We start from the raw sequence: 19,994 nt of genomic DNA, 5'->3' as shown, positions 1-19,994 counted from the left end.
GGGGCTTGCGCTTTGATGCATCGGGCAATCCGCTGACGGTTTGTGAAGACGAACGTAAGTCCAAAGGCAAGTGTTTGATTTCCCACACTCCATTCTTCTATGTTGTAAATTATTATTAGAGAAAATGTTTTATGTGAGATAAGAAACACTTTCTCTTACTAGTAATAGTAATAGTTTGAATAAATAGGCATCTTTGGCAGAATCACTTTCTCTTATTAGTAATAGTAATAGTTTGACTAAATAGGCATCTTAGGCTCCATTTTCTATTGGGCGCCCTTAAGTAGGTTTTTGTCTGGCCTCTATGCAAATCTTTTATTGTATGATTATAATGGCCCTTGTACTTTACATTCAAAAAAATAAATAAATAAAGATTTCTATGCACATGATTTTTTTTAAGGTAAATATGGATTTCCCCGAAGTTTAAAATTCAGATCGGAAGTAGTAGAATTGATGGACCCTACACTAATTATGCCCGATTTCAAACCCTTACACAAATGAATCATGAATTTACTTAGGTCTTTCTTTTTGTAATTTTTTCCTTTTAGCTAGTAAATAGCAGAAAATCATTGAAATTTTTACCAAGTGTAACTCCACCTATAAGACTTTTGAATAAAAAACTTAAAAAAAAATAAATTTAAATATAAGTGGAAACCCACACACACATGCATGAGAGAGAGAGAGAGAGAGAGTGTAGCATGAACGTATTATTATTTTGTCTCCTAATGGATGGACGCTACCTAATTTTTTACTTATTCGATTTCACTACTAATCATGGAAACTGAGGCTATTCATGATGGTCTATTTCTCACCTTATACGTCTTGCAACTTCAGCACTTAGCCTTCTGTTTTGACTATTACCCTCTTATTGCTAGGGTTTAGTACACTTCTTCTGGATCACTAAACTCGGTCGTTTAGGTTATTGTGGAGAATATTAGACTTTTGATTTTTGATTTTTCGGCTTTTGATGTTTCAAAGTTGATGCTTTCTCATGTTTGATGGATGATAAGACAGATCACAATTTTCACAAAGTTACATTGTGAAATGAAGATGGACAAAAAAAAGGTTACATTCATGTATGAATGTCCAAAGATCCTAATGGGAGAGGTGTGATGACTTCATGCATGCATGTTTGTTTGCCGGAGCAAGAAAGAGAGAGATGCTTCAATGGCTTCTTAGTTCTCACTGACGTGTACCTCACAATAAATTTTAGTTTTCAAAGTCTTATAATGAAGTTATGTTGCTCCTTGAGTCCAATTTGGTCATGCTTAACCATCTAGAAAGGAAGAGTGGGAGAATTTATTGAGAACATAAATTAAAAAGAAAAATTGAAATTGAAAACTGCTTTGCAGCATCTAAAGTCAATCAGGTAGCCACCCCATATTGAAGTATGGAACTGATTGATAATGAGAAGCACTTATAATGCGGAGCTACCACACACTACATTTAAAAGTGGTCAACCACTCTCCCCCCATCAACAACTTATTAATAGTTCAATGTACTTATACAAAATGTTATATAATTAAGATGATTTTAATTAATTCCAAGTGGGTTTCTGGAGACATCAGTAGACCATCTGAGATTGTCTCCTGCAGCTTCCAAGTTTGAAAAAAAGACCTAGAAATAAGCTTGGTTGTAAGGCATAATCAAACTATCAAGACCATTCAAATTCTCTTTCATGATTATTATTATTATTATTTTTTCCTTTTTTCTTTGATTAATGGTTTTGGGGATCACATGCTTAAAAGAGGACCATGTGAAAGACATGTCATCATGCTCCACTAGGTAAAAAGATACTTTTATTATATTTATATATACTATGTGACTCATACAACTTAGGTGACTTCCATGCAGGTGGGGCCTGTGCTTTGATGCATCGGGCAATCCGCTGACGGTTTGTGAAGACGAACGTAAGTCTAAAGGCAAGTGTTTGATTTCCCACACTCCATTCTTCTATGTTGTAAATTATTATTAGAGAAAATGTTTTATGTGAGATAAGAAACACTTTCTCTTACTAGTAATAGTAATAGTTTGAATAAATAGGCATCTTTGGCAGAATCACTTTCTCTTATTAGTAGTAATAGTTTGACTAAATAGGCATCTTAGACTCCATTTTCTATTGGCGCCCTTAAGTAGGTTTTTGTCTGGCCTCTATGCAAATCTTTTATTGTATGATTATAATGGCCCTTGTACTTTACATTCAAAAAAATAAATAAATAAAGATTTCTATGCACATGATTTTTTTTAAGGTAAATATGGATTTCCCCGAAGTTTAATATTCAGATCGGAAGTAGTAGAATTGATGGACCCTACACTAATTATGCCCGATTTCAAACCCTTACACAAATGAATCATGAATTTACTTAGGTCTTTCTTTTTGTAATTTTTTCCTTTTAGCTAGTAAATAGCAGAAAATCATTGAAATTTTTACCAAGTGTAACTCCATCTATAAGACTTTTGAATAAGAAAACTTAAAAAAAAAAAAAAATTAAATATAAGTGGAAACCCTTTGTTTTTCTTTCAGATTCTATTTTTTGAAACTTTGGTGATTTCAACCGTTTTCAATTCAATATAAATTGGAATTGATGGATATCGATTTGATGCCCTATTCTAGGTTTTTCAACTTCTTCTCTTTCTTACTTTTTTTTTTTTTTAGGCTAGTAGAACAGTAGGCTTGGAAAGAAAGCATCAAGAAGGTACCACGAACAATACCACATTAGCACATAACACTAATGCTTAGGTAGCAACTAAAGAATTATTATGCCAAGTAGAATACAGAAAATAGTCCATACATTCATCTAAATGGCTGGACAACTTCTTTTGTAATATGGCCCACAAAACCACTTTTGAAGCTAATTAGAACTCATGCTTACTTACCATGATTTGGGTTTGAATCACTAGGGCTGCATGCCATAGTGGTTTATATATATATATATATATATAGCTTGAGTGGTGAAGAAAAAAAAACCCTTCAAAAATCTTAGATTTTATATGGCCATAAGCCCATAGTGGTGAAGAGCTCCATTTAAACTAAAACCTAGCATGAGTAAGGGTGATTGAGGAAGACTAAGAACTTAGGGGCAAGCTTGGCTACATGATTGGTGTAGCATACTAATGACCTAATTTCTATACACTGAATGAACCATTCAAAATTTCTCACTATTTTTTGGATGTAATGATCTAAAAAATATAAGCACTAAAGCAGTACCAATATACAATGGGAAAATCATTTTTATATAATTTATTACAAAATATATATATATATATATATATATCTTTCCATTAATTAATCATTTTTGGGTCTATAAAATGAAATAAAAAATATATAAGAAAAAAAAAATCACCACAATGGCAAAGAATTATTTCCTTTTCATGCGGGGCTATTTATTATTTTCTCTCTCCTACCGTCATCATATGGGCCTATCTGAATGATATTGTTCTTCACTTCGCCATTGGTGTAAAATGCAGATTTCTCCCCCCCCACATTGGCATCTTGGGGAACCCTCTCCCAAAAGTATGTTATTTTTTGTATGCAATAATCTCACGGCCATATATTATTTATCATGAATTATCACTACATTTCAATTTTTATTATTTATTTTTTTAAAATTAATAAAAAATAAAATTCAGACATGGTGAATCAAGTGAGTTGATCTATTCTAGATTGGACCGGACCAAATTCCCAAATCACCTTACATTTTAAGAAATTAGGTGAAATTGGAATCGAGCTCGATTGAATCCTGAACCGGCGGATTCACCTGATTTTAATTGGATTTTGCAAATTAATGATGCTAAGTAATGAAATGGGGAAAATATGAAAGGTTCCCACATACATTGTGAGTTAGATATTAGAAACTTTTGAAAAATAATCTCCCTCTCACAACAATTATTTGGGACGCAACTAACCTGAAGAGCATTGTATTCTCAATTAAATGGACACCTATCCAGTTAATAAAAGCAAAGCTTAATTAGGTTTTCTGAAAGGACCCTCCCTGGCTTCAAACAACTTTGCAACTATGGAGGGAGGAAGGGCTACACCTATAAAAGTCATTAGTGTAGGTTTTCCCACTTTCAAGTTTCCACTATAAATAAACCCAAGCAAGGAATATGATGATAAGAACACCCACGATGAGAAGTGAGAAGTGGAGTTCCATATATAACACAACATATCATATCACAATTTTCTCTATGAGCTGGTAAATTTATTCATTTATATTTTGATTGCAGCACTTTAATTTGATGGTGGCAGCACAAACAACCAACCTCCCTCTCTCAAAATCTAGGACCCTAGGAATCCCTTACCACGTAAAAGGACAAAATTTCCTTCTTTCAAGTGGATTTGTTTAGAGGCTAAAGATGAGAGCATAAATGTGTGCCTGAGGCTATGATTAAGACTAGGAAACTAACCTCCTACTTGGTCCCTTCCCACACCGAATATAACCAAAAGATTCGTTTCTAACTTTAATCAGCTTCATCCCTCGCCGTTTAAATAGTTTTTAAGTTTTAATATTTGGGTTCTCAAAATATATATATTTCAGAGGACAAACTGTTTGTTTTATCATTGATTTGAGAGGTAAGTGGAGGACCATTTTAGGGTTTCTTAACCGTTCAAAGCTTATCTTTCTCTATCTCATGAGTAGATTATAAATGATTCCAATCCTCTCAAAGTCACAGATAGTTGCTAATGATATTGACATATGAATCTAACCTACCAAAAAGAAGTGGTTCAAAAACACTCAATCCTAAGCTTGATTTTTTGTCTATGCATCAAATAGTACTAGGGAAGTACAAGGGATGGGATGATTTATATGAAAGGGACTCCTAAGTACCCACTTGCAAAAGTAAGTAGCTGAGTTGGGGAGAGGGGATTAGGTACAGAAATACTCATGATCTAAAGACTCAATTTAGTTTCAAAGAAGGTGATGTTGAAACTTTTCTGAATGGGGATCCTTTAGTAAGTCCACTTGCAAAAAGTAGCTTGAGATGGGGAGAAGAGATTAGACACACAAATACTTGTGATCTTAAGACTTTATTCCAAGTTTCAATGTATATGAAACTTGTTAGAATCAATAGAACTGCATTAGTTAAAGATTGATTGGGCTCAATGAGATATACATGAAGATTGTAGAGGTTGGTTATTGGAGTTTGTTTCTGGACGAGTTTGTGTGTTGAAAAGGCATATCTGCTTGTGGTTCAATCCCTAGTCTAATCAATTTGTAGGACAAGCCAGCCCAAGGAAGAATTTAGAACTAAAGGTTCATTTTGATTGGATTTCTATTCAATTTCAAGGAATTGTTTCAATTACTCAGGCAGTTTGGTATGATGTTTAAGAGAGCAAGTTAAATAGAAATCTTGTAGGTTCCATGAACATGTTGCCTACACACATGGATTTATTTTTTTGAGGAGAGAGAAAAAATATATAAAAAACTAAATCAAATGTGAGTGGGTGTTTCGTACACCTCATGTTCAGAGAGAATTTTTTTTATTACTATTAATTGTAATTGTTATTGTTATTGTTAGATGCACTAGCATATGCTATACACCCTGGTGTGTTCATTGTTGTTGTTGTATAACTGAACTACCAATGTCTACCCAAAAAAAGAAAGAAAGAACTGTAAATGACTTTTTTTATTCTTGAAATATTTACAATTGATGCAACTAAAAATTCCAATTTCTTAATCATATTTGTTGATTTATTTAAAAAACTCAATTTAAATTTGAAATATAAATCCAATTCCAAACTTTGGCTATACAAGCTGCGATATGGCCAATTACTCGGGCACCTTTCACAATCACTGCTCTATATATACAATGAAAAAGACACTCACTCCAATCTCCAACTTTGGCAACCTAGCCAAAGTTGGCAAGGCAAGCACTGACCGAGGATGACGAAAGACCTTATGGCTCCCCATCTCAATTTGGCAATTGAAATCCCAAGTTGGATCACCCAAGCATCTTGACACACACAGCATATCTCAACCCTTTGTCCTTTGGGTGATCTCTCCAATCAACCCAGGAACAAAAAAAGGGAGATAAGCAGTAAATTGTGCTGTGGAAAAAGTGGAGAACCAGACAAAAAGAAAATGGACCAACTCTTCTTTCTTTTTTTTTTTCTAAGCAAAATGGAACAAAAAGTTGGTAAGGAAAGTAGCATTCTCCCATTAAATGTTCAGAGTATGTTTTCACAGTGGAAGTAAACTGTAATGAATAATAAGGGATACTTTTATAACTGTGTCTTGGTCCCTCGGTTGCCATAATTTCTACTAATCGGGTTATGATGCATTAGGTTCAGGTTCCATAGGGCAAATCCATGGCAAGATCAATGCCTAAATACAATTTTCATCAATATCTATCCATCTCTATTCTTTCATTTTTATTTGATACTTTTCCTCATTGAATTTCTCCACATTATTGTCCTACCCTACCAACTGCACTACCCCTCTTCCTGACATAGTTGCACATACTGCTAGCTGATCGGAATCGACTGAACAAGATCCCATGCCTCTAACCCAACCCATTGTCATCTTATTAGCCAAGCTACAATTCTGAAGGTGATTTCTTCCTATGCATCCTTGAAATGAAAGAAGAGCATGAAAAGAGAGCTACTAGAGTTCCCCTAAAAGCTATAATGCAATGCAATTAAGGGCAAATATTTTTTACATGTTTATACTTACAGAGTAGATGATTAAGGAAAAATACGAGAAAAAATTGGGTGGAAGTGGAAAATAATATAAAAAGGATAGCAAGAAGACCTGAACTAACCACTACGACCTAAACATACAACATGACTACTATACACAAAAAGAAAACTGATACAAATTGATCAGATTTCACTACCAACCATAGATCGGATATTGAACATGTGGGGGCAACAGGTGAAGGTCCTTACAGTGCTGCTTGTCATAATCTCGTGTGCCAGGTATTGCCCCAGTAGCCATCCTCAGAATCTCATTTCCAGTGAGGCAATAATGGGCAAAAGCCAGACCCCCATCAACCACCTTTGATAAACTAGGCATTGAAATTGATTTGTTAATCTTTCTATTAGCTTTGGTTGATTCTGCAGTCTCCTCCGTGCTATTCAATACTCTGTCTAACTCGGAGTACTCCATGAACCTCTGAGTTGCAGCCTCCCAGGAGAGGTTGTATCTCTGCTCAGAGGTAAGAGGTTGAGGCTCATTAGCCAATGCTTCTCTCACTCTGGCAACAAAATCCTCTGATGTCTTATAAGTCAAACAGTTGGGGAATGATCTGAAGAACTCATTGGATGGGTGGTCTGCACAAACCACAAATTTTCCCATAGCAAGGGCCTCTGCTGTTGCAGTGCATAGAACATCACTGACACTAGAGTTTATGAAGACTTTGTAGCTGTAAGATTGAATAGCAATAATTTGTGTTATTCAAACATTCATATTGATAAAAAGAGGAAAAAAGATATGGGGAAAAAGGCACTCTATGAAGGCATAAACTAGAAAATGCTTCTTTAAGTAACCATACCCATGAAGTGAATCATCAGCATGGTCCCTCCCTTTCAGAAAATTGAGGTTCAGGTTCAACATTTTGGCAACAGACTGGACTTCATGTGCATCCTCTCCATTGCCATAGACATCCAACTTAAAATCTTCAAGGTCATTCTTGTGCTTTGATAACAAATCTATCAATTCCCTATATCCTTTAGCCCAGACCATCTTTCCTAAGAAATATGCTCCCTTACAGAAAGTTTTCTGCCCAAGTTGCCTTTCTGCTGCCACTTGTTCTCCAACCCTTAAAAACTTCGGGTTCACACCATGAACATTGCAAATGATAGACTTCGGTAGATCCTGAGTTGCTGCAGAAAGACGAAGAACCTGCATAGAATAAAATAGTCAGAACGAAGGTAAAGTTTCCACTCCAAAATGCAGCCAATTAATAGAATATTAGAAGTATGAAAAAATGAACAGCATCTTCCAGTAACCAATAAATTAGAGAGACAACTTGATAGATGTTTAGAACAAGGCATTAACAGTACAGGTCAGTGCAGTATTCAAAAGACAATAGGATGAATACCTTGTGGCAGTACGCTCTGGTGACCCAATTGTTAATGTGTTTCACAAAGAAAGCTTGGAGAGCCCCATTTTTCTCTCTCTTGATATACTCCAAATAATTTGTATGGACAATACCAACAACATGGTTAAATTTATCAGTCCACCGTCTGCCATGATGATACCAGTTCAGGTGTTCGGGTTCTTCCAGTATAGCAATGTCAGCTTCCTTGGAAGAAACAAATTGTGAGGTATCACCAGCAGGTATTATACTCCGCCTTTCTTTTGAGAACTGAAAATCTAAAGGATAAAAGTTATACATCTGAGTATCATCAATATCAAGGAAGCACAGAAAATTGAATCAGATACCTTTCCTGGGTAAAAGGAGATCTTGAAATCAGCCTTGAAGCCGACCCTTTCCTCCAGCCAGTTCCGTATATAGGTCTCCTGCTCTTCTGGTGAACTGAAGGTAAGATTGTTGGGATAAACTAGCTCCTGGTCTGATTTGCAGAGCCATGGAACCAATAGTGTTATTTTTTGTTTTGCAGATTTGGACAGATATGCTGCTCGGAACAATGGATTTACAGCTGTTCCTGTCATCCAAGGAAGACTAGCAGTTGTAACTATAGCTACATGCCTTTTCCTGTCTGCTGAGCCATGCTTTACAGAATCAGTCCATAGGCCACCATCATAACAATGCCCTGTACTTTGGAGCACACTGGCTATCCTTAAATCCAGTTCATCATTAATGTTCTCATATTCAAGAACAGAGGCTTCTCCCGAAGACAAGGACCTCAAAAGAAGTTGATTCTTGTGTTTGCTCCACAAAGCTTCCACTATCTTGTCACACATGTCTGTAACCAGCATGAAAAGGTGTTAATAGAAGCAGTCAGAATGTTGCATTATGCAGGCAGTGGATACTGCAACCAAGCCACAGTAATATACAGAAACTCATCAATCTCAGCAAACGTGCTTCCAACTAGCCATATATATGAATAGTGTTGATCCTAAAACTCTGTAATTAGCATCCAATAGTATTAAAGAATATGATCTGAAGTTGGTCCTAAAACACTATACTGTCAAACACACCCCCTCAAACATTTTGTACAAGATATGTTAACCTAAAACTAAAAAATTAAAGATAAATCAGAATGTTAAATCATTTAAGATGAATCAAAATTGCTAAAGTGAAATTGCTAATCATACTCATCATAGTAGAATGTAAAACAAAATTTAAGGATATTGGCATTCAGTGTCCTAAAAAATTCTGAAGGATATTCTTACCTCTTTGAAAGCCAAGCTGATCAAGAAAGGGACCTGACTGCTTAACCAAATATGCCAAAAGTTCAGGTACATCTAATGGTGGCACTTCCTACATCACAGATCAAAAGAATACAACTCAACTCAGCCTTATCCCAACTAAATAACGTCAGCCATCACATATCAAAAGAATAAGCTACTTTGATACAAGTAAATGACTTAACATTTATGCCCCCCCCCCCCCCCCAAAACCCCCCCAAAAAATCCAACTATAGGTCCACAAGTAATTCAATCTAATAATAGATAAACACTTTAACACCAAGTTCAGCTTGTGCCAATTAGGCCAGGGCTACATCAATATACATGTCAGCAGTCAGGAATTTCCTGATTGTTTAGGCCCATCAGACAAATGGACTGGTCCTGCACCTACATACCAATCCTTAGCCAAATGACTTCATGGCTCCATCAGAGGTCTTCTTTCATGACCCACACATGTTCGCAACACTCCAAGGGAAAATGACCTTAAGATGAAGACAAAGTTCACAAACCCTTTCAACTCTAACATCCAAGGTTTCAAGTATCGATAAGTATTTGTAGGTATTGACTGTATCGTATTGTATCTTTAGGGTACCAATAAGGTACTTATCCAATACAATAATTTTTAATTAAAAAAGGAAAAAAGTATCAAACTGTATTGGCTGATACGAACCGATAGAGATTGCTCGATACTAATCACTGTTTATCAATGCTACCTTAAAACCTGAAGAAAAACAAAGCCACATTAAAGGGGGGGGGGGAACTAACACTCTCCGAAACCTATCCGTTTTGCTTCAGTTTGAGTTGAGGGTTCAATTCCTACATTTTAAATTACATTAAAAAACAAAAAATTCTATTCCACCAAATTGCATCTTGTTTGGATCATTAAACCTCTACAAATCTTGGATAGTGTCGAAAATTTAACTACCCTCATATCTTGCATTTTAACCTTTTTTTTTTCCTATGAATCAACAAATTATGGAAAAACAACATGATTCATCGGATCAAACTAGTTTACTTGCATGAATCTGATGATTGATTTGTGATTTTTCTGTAAAAACAGAAAATAGATCTAAATGGGAATTTTTATTTTTATTTCTTTTGAAAAATGAGTGATGATAGGTTGGAAAAATTATATATGAGCCACAGAGGTGATATCAATGACCATGCATCATCGCAGTAAAATTTTTCAAATTTTTTTTTTTTTTGCCTGCTTTTAGGAAATAAAAATTGTGAAATAAAATAAAAAAAAGTCACGGATACATTGAAGAAAATGTCCAATGTTGTTTGAAAATTACATATAAATTATGAAATACATAATGGATATATTGCTTCATTTTCTGATTATATATACATATATATATATATATATAATTTTCCATATTGTGTGTATGTTCAATTTGTGCTCAACATCATCTTGGTTACACCTTTACTTGAGACTACTTCCAACTCCGAATTTTAAGCAGCCCGTAGCCTTCTATGGTATTATACCATTAATACATGTAAGAACCTCATCCTTTATTACATAATCAATTGAATATGACTGTCTTGTTGTACTTTGTTCTCCTTTTTATATATGATATATTTAACTATTTCATATTTATAGTGTTTTATGCTTTAAAACTGTATTTTGCATGTATCCTTTGTATTTCTTGACCGTTTCCATGTGTATCGTTAGCTTTATTGTGTCCCTCCAAGACAATGCGTCTCTCAAATCACCCTTATGTTATAGAGTATATAATTTCAATCATAGGGATCAATATATAGTCTCATAGCTTCATAATAATTCTGTAAAGCTTCCAAATAATTTCCTACAGATTGAGCAGACATCCGTTACGATCATTCATTCTATTCAAAGAATCCCCAATACCAATACTTAAATCCTTGCTAACACCCACTACCAAATCATAACTAAACTTCTTCAGAAAAAATATAAGAAAAATATAATTGAATGCCTATTAAAACTAATGGGAACATAGACTAGTTAATACCAAACCACCAACCAGAAGATGATATTAGGAATTGCTGGTTTAGTTTGCATCAGAAAGTCATATCTAACAAATGCAACATGGACATCCGAAATAACTAAAGGATGAATACAAAAAGATTTAGATGAGATTAAACCTACATATAAGTTAGTCTATCCCCTTAAGTATAAGAATAAAAATGACCTGCAGTGCATAATATTCATCTGACAGTAAAGATATATGCAAGGTTTAAAGTATCGGTATTGTGTATCGTATTGATACCCACCAATACCAATACAATACAGAGCGATTCTTTAAACCTTTCACCTTTCATATTGTAATCCTTTTAAAAATACCGATACGTGTATCAATACGATACCATATGATATGGACCAAAACTTTAAAACCCAAATATATAAACCATATGGTCAGATATGTGGCTATCCAACTGCCTAGGGAGAGAATATATGTACATATAGGACCAATCACATAAAACCAACCATATTCCTTCCTGTTATAGAAAGTATTGCCTCTAATATAAAGAGCTAACAACCTCCATTATCCGCATTTAGAACTATCTTTCATATTGTGGTGGACCAGGTGGCACATGGAGCTGGAATTTATTTACAGAATAAGATGCTAGAAAATACATGCAATATCATTAGAGAAGTAATAAAATTAGAAAATACAAATTAAAAATTAATGATGGCAACAGTTGAGAAGTCAAAAATGATAAAATTGAAGTTGAGGCTCAACCTTTGACTCTTGAGGTTCCCTGCAAATTGCTTTCTGCAAGAAACAACAAGATAAAAATGTAAAATGTATTTTTCCTTCTCATAGGAAAAAAATAAATGCATATCAAATGAATAAATATGTTACTGACGATTGAAGAACGTCTTGTATTATGGCAAATCAACAACACTTCCTTGTACATAAACAAAACAGTTACTCTTGCACTGCTAATTGCCAATTAGTAGAATGCTACATCCAATAAAAAAGAAAAGATGATAATAAGAAACAATAAAATATGGCAGCTAGATTTTAGCACTGTTCTTGGGAAAAGAAAAGGTTACACAGTATGCATACCAATTTGGAGAAATTTTGTGTCACAGAAAGCACGTAACATAGAACCAACAGATTAATCAGCAATAATAAAGATTCTAAATTGTGAATCAGTCCTCATAAGCTTCTATGGAAAATTCACTGCCATGCCATTGCAGTTTCCAGAGGACTAAAGTTTCAATCAATCAAACAAAGCAAATCTAACCTTTTCACGACTAGCATCACCAGTAAGCCACAACAATCAAATGATATAACAAAGTTATCAATGTTGATGCTGTTAAACATTTATTACATTACTGTCAGGAGCAGACTCCAGTCACTCCACCAACCACCAGATATACAAGGGCTAAAATACTCCAGCATTAGCCTCAGTTGTCCCAACGAACCCCTCTCACAGATTCACTTATATCCTGCTCGTCTTAAAGATAACATTTTTTCAGTTCAAGCCCCCCGCCCTCAATGTGCAGGAACAAAAGGATCCCGAAGAGGACCATAAAACAGAAACCAAACTTAAATATATGAGAATTGAAGTCTCAAAGGGATTCATTTTATGGAATTCTTGGAAAGCAATAAGACATGTTTGAATCTCTGTGTCACAAAGAAAAGGATGAAGTATGCAGAAGATCTCCATTTGTGCAACCTATATTGAGTATTCAAAAGGAAAGAAAAAGAAGAACATCTGAAGATAAGCTCTATACCTCTGCCATATTGTACTTCAGAAAGAACTTTGTGATTGCTGCACAACTTAAAAGAGTTCAAAAGACAATTTTTTTCGAGTTACCCCTGCAATTGAATTATGCATATTAGCTATGTGGTCTATGTTGCTGTAATAGCCCACCCCCCAAAAAAATAATCTTTGGAAGCACAATGTTTACCCTTTCTTAAACTTTTTCTAATTATTCATGTCACTTATTAGGGAGAGAGAGAGAGAGAGAAGAAGGTTGACAAAGCTTGGGCGATTATTTGAATATAATGGTTGCCCTTGCAATGAAAGTGCACAAATGCTTTAGTAGACATGCTAACAGAAGAATTTTACAATCTCTCAATCATAAATCTAACTTATTTTCCAATATAATACTTTTATGCCTTTGTTTTTCTCTTAATCAGTAATTACTCTCTCAAAATTTCACTCTATCACTTGAAAATTTTAATCCCAAGAATATTAGTGATACTGTCTAAATCACTAATATTACTGGTTTTTTCTGACAGTTTTAGTACAGATTTCCTCTTCTCTCTTAATTTTTCCCTCTCTTTTGGAGCTTGCTCTCTTTGTACATCTCTACAAAATTTCAAGTTACTATTAAATTTCTTATCTATAAAAATAAATAAATAAATAGATAATGAGACCCAAAGTAGTGAAGGGTGCCTAAGCACTTATGTGACAAGGCACCCAAGTGTTATTTTTATTTCCCCTCTTTTCTAACACTCTTCGGTATACTAAATAGACTTTATGTCATCAAAAATCAAAATTAAGCCATATCAAGTCATCAAAAATCAACATTAAATCACATCAAGTCATCAAAAATCAACATTCAGAGAAATGTTCTTGTTCTCTAATAAGTTTGACTGGTCAAATGATTTTATTTAACATGAGACTTTTTGTATTAGGTAGAACACAAAACCAAATTTTCAACAAATCAAAGATTACTTAAATCTGATTTATATTGAAAGAGTTTGCTTATGTAATTTATGTTTAGGGTAGGCATAAACTAACCTTAAGAGAGGTGGTGAGGAAAGACATGCATAGTCTAGGCCTTCTACACTGCATGACTTCAAATAAAGCTGATTGGAGAACAAGGATCCATGTCGCCGACCCCATTTAGTTGGGATAAGGCTATGTTGTGGTTGTTGTTGTTGTTCCGGTCAATCCTTATTTGGTGTGTGTAAATGTGGTTTACACCCTTAACGAAAATAAAATTTTAAACATCAAAACAAAATATTATTTTACCAATCTTTTGGTTTTTAGATTCATTTGGGGGGGTCTTTGTTTATTTATGAATAATATCTTAAGTAAATGATTTTAAGATATCTGGCATAAATGAGTGTAAAACCTGATTCGATACCATTTTGAGCCATAGTTGTCATGGCACCTAGGCGAACCAAAGCGATCAAGGGGGAAAAAAACTAAGGCAACACTAGCAAGGTGCGAATCTAGACAAAGACACCTGGACACCTAGGCGACGCGTTGACAACTATGTTTCTAGCCCATGCTTCAAATTAAACCAGTGCCTTGCACTAAGGGATAGTCGCCTAGGCCAAAAAAAAACACCTTGACAACTATGGCATTAGCAGTTCAATCGTCTACAACAGACAATCCACTAACCAAGTAAATAGGTTTGGGCAGAAGTTGGATCCCAGAGAACAAACACCCACATTGGGTTTGGGTGTAACAAGTCAACCGACTCAAGGCAAAGTCATGGATACAACTATCTAAACTTCAGTAGTATTAAGTCCTCCTAAACTGCCAATCACTTTTTGGTTTTCATTAACAATTGTCGAGTAATAAATCTCAACCTTTCTTTAATCTACCCATCATTCACCAAAACTTTGATTTACGCATCAAAAGTCTTTGTTTAAAAAAAAAATTCTCCTTTGTCCAAAGAAGTTTGTATTCATCACCATCCATGGTGCCTAACATGTGGTAATGATCATCAATGCCTTAATTTAACCCCAATGTCATTCCTCAGCTCCTCACTCACTAATTTTGTATATTTCTAACTTTTTTCTCATTCCAAATGTATTGCCATACTTTGAAGCAAGACTTGCGACCTCTAGTTTCTTCAGATCACTTTTCTTTTGCTCAACAATCTAAAGACAACTTGTTACTATAAAATATGTGTACTGAAATAACCGTGTCAGACTAGACCCAAAGGTCATGAGACATTTCATTTTTTCTTTCCCCCTTCTTCTTTTTTCATTTTTGGGTGGAAGGGCTGTGGTTTGTTTTTCTGAATCTAATAAGTGTCCACAAAGACAACAATATGCATGGAGAGTATAATATGGCCATGAATTCGTCCTAACTCCCTCCAATTTCTCTCTGAGTACGCACGAAACCCACAGCCTATGAGTTCTGTACCAACGTATTCCTGCGCATCGGCAGCATAACTAGAAATCATTACTTAATTGACTACCTCCACTTTCAATAAGAGAAGAGAAATATTTTTTGTCAAGTAATCCCACTAAATCGGTTGATACACCTCAGTACATGAGGAACCCCAACTTACACAACAAAGGAGAATTTTTATATCAAAACATCCATATGCAGGGAAGAAGCCACAACAGAAGTCACAAATGCCATGCACAAGCATCTGGTGCGACAGAGCAAGTAAATCAATCAATCATATCATAAGAGAAAAGACGGTGGACTTTTGAATTCTAACGTGGAAACGTACCAGGCTCGCTTTTACTTTCTCAACAAACTCGTTGCTCTTTATATTGCTGAGTATCTCTGAGGAAGAACTCTTACGCTCGAATTCTGTCAGCCTCTTCTTCAACGTCCGAATAGGCTCCCATTCTTTCTGGCTTTCCTCGCTCTCTCCCCTCCATTCCCACCGAAATTCCTTCAATCGAACCTTCCTTCCACCCCAAAACCTATCCTTATCGTGAAAATCAATAATACCATCCTTATTCTCCTCGATCTCAGATACAATAGCGCTCCTGATCGCCGAGAGGTCAATCCGAATCCTAGGTCTAGGTTTCCATTTGTCTAAAACCTTCCGGCTGAAATCCGGGGACGAGTAAACTTGACGGAATTCAGATAGCTTTGGCTGTAGTCTCTTGATAAAATCAATCTCAGTCGGCGAAGTTGATCCCACGGAAGTAACCGAGAAGTGAGAAGCCGAATTGAAGAAGTTCACGAGCTCTCTGTCGAAGGAAGTGGCGAGGTTCTTGAAAGATTTGGCCCTGTCTCTCATCAACTGGAAATCCGCATCAGCATAGTCTCTCACCTCCCTCCAACCTTTTGAGATGAACGATAAAGCCTTCTCCGCAGTTGCTGCAGAGGTCGAGGGCCGAGCCTCCGAGCCAATATTCATCAATCCGAACTCGAATTCCTCTCTGGATTAATTTTAGGGTTTCTGTGATCCTAGTTCTAGAAGAGAGAAGATGAAATGCAGAGCGCAACAGGAAAAGAACCAAGACAGTGAGGAGCTGAGGGCTCGTAGACTATACCTAGAGGACGGGAGATGGGAGGAGGAGTGTGTTTTTCCGGAGCCACACAACGCACGTGTCAGTCCACGTAAGTCGATTCGGACTGATGACGTGGGACATATGCTGAGGTGTAATGATTGATCACATGGAAGTGGGGAATCGTGGTGGCATTTTATTGGATGGGGCGCTTTACGTTATCTGTCAGAAGTTCCTCGGGGAATATTCTAGGGAGTAGGGGCTCAGATACCGGGCGGAGACACTTCTGGAATTTAAACAGACATCAGAAGCTGCATTCACATGACTACATGGGACATCCGTGTGGAGTGCGACCAATTGCGACTCTCTAAATGGTATATCGTTGTTTCTAGAATTGGGATCGATGAACAACGGATGATCAAGTGTGAGAAAAGAGTCATAAATGAGAGATTTTTTTTTTCTCTATTTTAGCGGCTGAATCTTTTTCCCAAATGTTTTGTAAGGATCGATTTCCATGTAAAAAGAATCTGCATGTTACATCCATTGTTGTCTTGAATTCCTATCATCATGTGGATCCCATCATATTCAAAATAAGAGAGAAAAATAATAATAAATAAATAAATATTGAAAGAGAAATTGCACTCTAACGATGTGGGGGAATAAAAGAATCTTCTTCCTTATGTTTTATAGGGATCGGGTTTCATGTCCAACTGCATAGGAACATTATTTTTGTTTTATATTAATAAATCAAGATTGAGATTGATACACATATTTGAAGATGAATAATGTTTTTAATTCCTGTCACCCCATGGTCCTTGTTTCTATCTTTTAGTTCACTTGTAATGATGCTAATTCAATTACTCATGGTCGAGTATGAATCATTTGTTGATACTAGGAGAGTAGTAACTCCCTCATTAATATTTTTTTTTTTTTCAAATATATTCTTTCTCATATCTTTCGTGTTTTATTCAATCTTCGTCTTAGTTCCCAACTTCTTCCTCGTTGTCCGGAATTTGGTCTTTGTTTTCCTACTAGAATTGATATTGTGATTATTAGTTGTCTATATCACCATATTAGGCCAAATTACCTACAACCATTGTTGTAGAGTTATTAACAATCTACTAGTATGGTGATCTACGACAGATTTTGGAAGGCATTTGCGACTAATATGTTTTTTAGCATTAATTTGGATCAGATTTATCCAACCATATAATAAAAATCAAAGTGACCTAATTCAAATGGTGGGTTGAATGCCATTATAGAATCTCAAAGGCTTGATAAAATTTATATACACATTAATCAATCATTGTATAAAAAATATGTCATCACAATGTAATAATTGATCTCAATGTATTTATCTTTCTTTTCAAAATCAATTCTTTTTAGAAACCAATGGTTAGAATCGATCATCAATGTCTAAGCGCCAACTTCACTTGGTCAAAACTGCTATGGATCCAACTCCTCTCTATAGAGCCTAGGGATAAGAGAGTGATCCCATTGGTTGAGTAAACGGAGATAAACGTACTTAAATCACCCACAGCCGTGAAATCATTCTCTGGTCCAGAGCTTCGTGGAGAAGATTCCTATCCGCTGCCACCAATGATTAACCATGAAATTTTGTTTTGTTTTCTACTGTTGATTGATAACCAATCTGAGCCCAAGAGAATCTCGAATTAAAGTGTCCTGTGAGCCTGTGACTCCTGTCTTCACCTTGTAGCCTTTTCCCTTTGTCCCTCCCTTCTCTCATTAGTTCTGAGTTGTAGAGCACTAGAAAGGAGCTCAATGGTCTGAGACTCCAAGCTATTGGATTCCTTCCTTCACATCCATCCATGGCTTCTCTTCCCATTTCGCCTTCCCATCGCATAGACGTGTTTTGGCACGAAGGAATGCTCAAGCACGACGCAGGAACCGGCGTCTTCCATTCGGCCATGGATCCAGGGTTCCTCGCTGTACTGGAAAAGCATCCTGAAAATTCAGATCGGGTGAAGAACATGGTCAGCATCCTCAAAAAGGGCCCAATCTCTCCCCATATCTCCTGGCATACAGGAAGGCCCGCTAAGATTCCTGAGTTGCACTCGTTTCACTCTCCAGGTACTTCGTGGTTTCCAAAATACTGGTCTCGATCGATTACAAAAACAAAGAGAATTCATTAAAATATATTATTTAGATCTGTTTTCTGTAGCTTGACGTGGCTTTACCATACTTCAATTTCAGAATATATAACCGAACTTGTTCAAGCGGATGAAGCTGGAGCTAAGAAACTCTGTTGGGGGACTTATTTGAACCCTGGTTCTTGGGATGCTTCTCTTCTTGCTGCTGGTACTGCACTATCGGCAATGAAGCATATACTTGATGGGCATGGAAAGATTGCATATGCATTAGTTCGTCCGCCTGGTCACCATGCTCAGCCTACTCAAGCTGATGGTTATTGCTTCCTTAATAATGCTGGTCTTGCTGTTCAATTGGCTTTAGACTCTGGTTGCAGAAGGGTTGTAACTATTGACATTGATGTCCATTCCGGGAATGGTACTGCAGAGGGGTTTTATCGTTCGGATGATGTTCTTACAATTTCTCTTCATATGAATCATGGTTCATGGGGTCCATCGCATCCGCAGCGTGGGTCAGTTGATGAGCTTGGTGAAGGTAAAGGGTTGGGCTTTAATCTAAATATACCTCTACCTAATGGAACTGGTGATCTGGGTTATGAGTATGCCATGAATGAATTGGTTGTCCCTGCTATTCACAAGTTTGAGCCGGAAATGATTGTTATGATTATCGGCCAAGATTCTAGTGCTGTAAGTTTAATCTCTCTGCTTGTTTCTTTCTTATTCAATTATCCACATATTGCAGTAAATATTGGCTGATACTCTCTCTCTCTCTCTCTCTCTCTCTTGTTAACACAAAGGGCCAGAGCTTGAATCCTGTTGTTTGTAATTTCAGGATTTGATTTCTCTTAGAGTTGTGGCATGTTCTAACACAAAAGGTAACTTCTGTTTGTTCTTTGTGTCAGTTTGATCCCAATGGAAGGCAGTGCTTAACAATGGAGGGCTATCGGGAGATTGGGCGGATAGTGCGTAAACTGGCTGATAAGCACAGCAATGGATGCATCCTGATTGTCCAGGAAGGTGGATACCATATTACATATTCAGCATACTGTCTGCATGCGACGCTCGAAGGTGTTCTCAATCTCCCACTTGCTCTTTTATCTGATCCCATTGCTTATTATCCAGAAGATGAGGCCTTAGCATCCAAAGTTGTTGACTCCATCAAGCGATACTGGAAAGATCTTGTACCACTTTTTGTAGAAGATTAATCAATTAGGTATGTTCTCTCTTTTCATGTGAGTAAGTTCCTTCCATTTTGTGAAATTGCCACTCAAATGGATAAAGTTTGATTGTATATATATAAAATAAGGAAGAAATGCTCAGTGGTCTCTTGCCCTGCTATATTGTAGTTTCTGAAATGGTCAAAGAAAAATTTGGTATTGCACTTGATTTGATTACAATGGAAGTGATATTTATGTTTAAAA

General features: G+C 36.1%; 2 protein-coding genes across 3 annotated transcripts; one reads left to right on the top strand and one right to left on the bottom strand.

The window, feature by feature from the left end:
* Nucleotides 1-6,608: 6,608 nt before the first annotated feature.
* Nucleotides 6,609-16,514, bottom strand: LOC122079674 (digalactosyldiacylglycerol synthase 1, chloroplastic). 2 transcript variants are annotated; one of them, XM_042646348.1, is made up of 8 exons: nt 15,733-15,868; nt 13,039-13,123; nt 12,035-12,067; nt 9,300-9,387; nt 8,385-8,869; nt 8,041-8,307; nt 7,492-7,841; nt 6,609-7,362 (listed from the first exon to the last, which is right to left on the bottom strand). In XM_042646348.1, exons 2-8 carry the CDS (start codon nt 13,045-13,047, stop codon nt 6,831-6,833), a joined length of 1,764 nt encoding a protein of 587 aa, XP_042502282.1. In that variant the 5' UTR covers nt 13,048-13,123; nt 15,733-15,868; the 3' UTR covers nt 6,609-6,830. The 2 variants fall into 2 exon arrangements, with proteins under 2 accessions (XP_042502282.1, XP_042502281.1); XM_042646347.1 differs by lacking the exon at nt 13,039-13,123 and having other exon boundaries at nt 15,733-16,514.
* A 1,622-nt stretch (nt 16,515-18,136) lies between these two features.
* LOC122078606 (histone deacetylase 8-like) lies at nt 18,137-19,994 on the top strand. The gene is made up of 3 exons (XM_042644660.1): nt 18,137-18,556; nt 18,680-19,260; nt 19,476-19,994. Exons 1-3 carry the CDS (start codon nt 18,295-18,297, stop codon nt 19,776-19,778), a joined length of 1,146 nt encoding a protein of 381 aa, XP_042500594.1. The 5' UTR covers nt 18,137-18,294; the 3' UTR covers nt 19,779-19,994.

Source organism: Macadamia integrifolia, chromosome 5, assembly GCF_013358625.1.
Source record: "Macadamia integrifolia cultivar HAES 741 chromosome 5, SCU_Mint_v3, whole genome shotgun sequence".
In the NCBI taxonomy this organism is placed as follows: Eukaryota; Viridiplantae; Streptophyta; class Magnoliopsida; order Proteales; family Proteaceae; genus Macadamia; species Macadamia integrifolia.
Note: the sequence above shows the minus strand (reverse complement) of the source record. Positions and strands in the feature narration are given on the sequence as shown.